Source organism: Oncorhynchus clarkii, chromosome 31 (genome assembly GCF_045791955.1).
Source record: "Oncorhynchus clarkii lewisi isolate Uvic-CL-2024 chromosome 31, UVic_Ocla_1.0, whole genome shotgun sequence".
Taxonomy (NCBI): Eukaryota; Metazoa; Chordata; class Actinopteri; order Salmoniformes; family Salmonidae; genus Oncorhynchus; species Oncorhynchus clarkii.
Window position 1 is genome coordinate 107,517 of NC_092177.1, and position 2,169 is coordinate 109,685.

A 2,169-nucleotide genomic window follows, 5' to 3' on the forward strand; every position below is an offset into this window, starting at 1 on the left:
TCGCTGCCTCTCCCTGCCTACCACCTGGCTACTTTTATTACCGCAAATAATCCACAGAGATTGTCCATTTTTACTGTTTATTTATTTTTCAGTTCTCCCTCTATGAGTCTTCTTCTCACTAGCCAATTCCGTTGCTTATCTACACTAAATTATATTGTTAAGGGATAAGGATGTGGGTAAGTTTTTAACTGATGTTGGCAGCAACACAAACTAGAGGAAGATCAATATTCAGATGAAGTTTGGGGCGATGACAAGGCGAGTACTCCACAACACGTAGTCGTTTATTGGTTGTACTATTCATATACATAATTAATCTGTTTTATAGGTGAAACTGCCAAGAACTCAAAAAATAGCCCCTAGAAAAAATGTGTATTCGATCAACAGAAATGTTTCGTTTTTTTTCATGAGACCAAAAAGTCTTCCAATATTATCTGGAATCCAATAAACACAAATACACTCTAGTGGTGAGAATTAATTCGTTTTTTAAAAATAAAAAATAAACGTTATTTTCTCCAATAAAAAAATTAAACTTCTTCAGACAGAATAATAAATGACCTCAGATAACAAGTGAAGCCAAATGTCAATCAACATCATGATTGATTTACAACGCACAATAGTTGCAGAAAATAAATTAAGATTGCCCCAATTGTTTTCTTTTGTCGGAAAGACGCAACCATTCGCTATTGGCTGTGCGATCCAAACCTGTGTGCCTCCTAGGGCGGGGTTGGGTGGAGGGGGATATAGTACTGACGGATCAGCCAGGATCCGGAGGTGACAGCCAGGAGATTGTCACAAGTGAGTCAACTCTTAGCGCCGTCCTTGGAGTTTGGAGACACATTTGCAGCGCTGTCCAAACCTGGTTTTGGTGGAATTCTTTAGATTTCACCTTTTTTGGGGAGGGGCTCTGAATTTCCTCATAATTCTCCAACGAACTTTTACCGCTGTCCTTGAATATTCAAGAGACGTTCCACTGCTGTGCAAATATTAGTTATCCAAGATAGCGCGAAATAACTCACAAAAGCTCTCCAACCGAATCGTGGATGTCTGTAGCGGTTATGACAGCTAAAACCGAACTGTCCGGCTGGCCAGACTTCTCAGCTGAGGACTTCCCCCTGTTAGAACAGTCGAAACTGGGACATCTCGGATCCAGAACCTGGGTAAAATCTCCAGGAGGAGGGCAGTCTCCATACTCACCAAGAGATACGGGCCATTACGCACACAGCGGCTCCATGGATCTCTCACTGGAGAAACTCATGTCGGTGAGTAAACTAGCGGACAGTGATGTCAGGATAGAGATGGACCTGGATGCAGTACAGGCGGACCAGGGAGAAGGAGGTAACCGTAAGCAGAAACGCCGGCGCGTCGCAGCTAACGCCCGGGAGAGGCGAAGGATGCACGGGCTGAACAAGGCGTTTGACACGTTGCGGAGCGTGATCCCGTCCAACAATAATAAATTGTCCAAGTATGACACTCTCCAGATGGCTCAGATCTACATCCAGGAGCTGTCGGAGCTGCTCATCGGGGTGGTGAAGCCAGAGGGCCGGGGAGGGTCGCGGAGTGGATGCACCTCTCCGCTGGGGTCTTTCTCTCCAGAGCCCCGGGAGTGCGGTGGCAGGATGACTGGGATCAGCTCAAGCCTGCAGGAGTCCACCTCCCCGCTGCCTCAGAACAGGAGACTGATCGGAGATCAGGAGAACACTGGCCCCGTCGGTCACCTCATCATTCTGTCTGCGCCTAAATCTGATCTAGGATCGGGGAATAAGAGGGTCTCTAACACATCTAACGGGAGTGATGGAGAGTCGTCGCATTACAGTGATTTTGAGGACGGGCAGGCCGGCAGACAGTGCTAATTTTAGAGACTGAACGACACAACAGGAACTCTTATGGGAGACGTTTTAACATGGATTGTTTAATATTTGATATAAACTGTCTGTGTTTTCGAATACATAATTACGGACACCAAATGGTTTAGATTGAGACAGTAGTCTATGCCTACTCTCCACTACATTTAGTCAAGAACACATTGGTCTCATCTTGCCATATGTATCAGATATGGACACCAGGGTTGGGGTCAATTCCATGTTCAATTCCCGTCAGTTCAAGAAGTACACTGAAATTAAAATGAAAATCTCTTCAATGGCTTGCCAATGGGAAAAATTGGAATCTGAA

The 2,169-nt window shown here is 45.2% G+C and overlaps 1 protein-coding gene across 1 annotated transcript; it reads left to right on the plus strand.

The window, feature by feature from the left end:
* Positions 1 to 1,055: 1,055 nt before the first annotated feature.
* On the plus strand, positions 1,056 to 1,850 carry LOC139390472 (atonal bHLH transcription factor 1b). The gene is made up of 2 exons (XM_071137602.1): positions 1,056 to 1,579; positions 1,616 to 1,850. Exons 1-2 carry the CDS (start codon positions 1,056 to 1,058, stop codon positions 1,848 to 1,850), a joined length of 759 nt encoding a protein of 252 aa, XP_070993703.1.
* The last annotated feature ends 319 nt before the right edge of the window (positions 1,851 to 2,169 follow it).

What these genes read in the sequence shown, in the direction of transcription:
- LOC139390472 (XM_071137602.1), top strand. Translation starts at nt 1,056, where the DNA reads ATGACAGCTAAAACCGAACTGTCCGGCTGGCCAGACTTCTCAGCTGAG. An exon ending in GGATGCACCTCTCCGCTGGG is followed by an intron (nt 1,580 to 1,615) that starts GTCTTTCTCTCC and finishes GTGCGGTGGCAG; the next exon opens with GATGACTGGGATCAGCTCAA.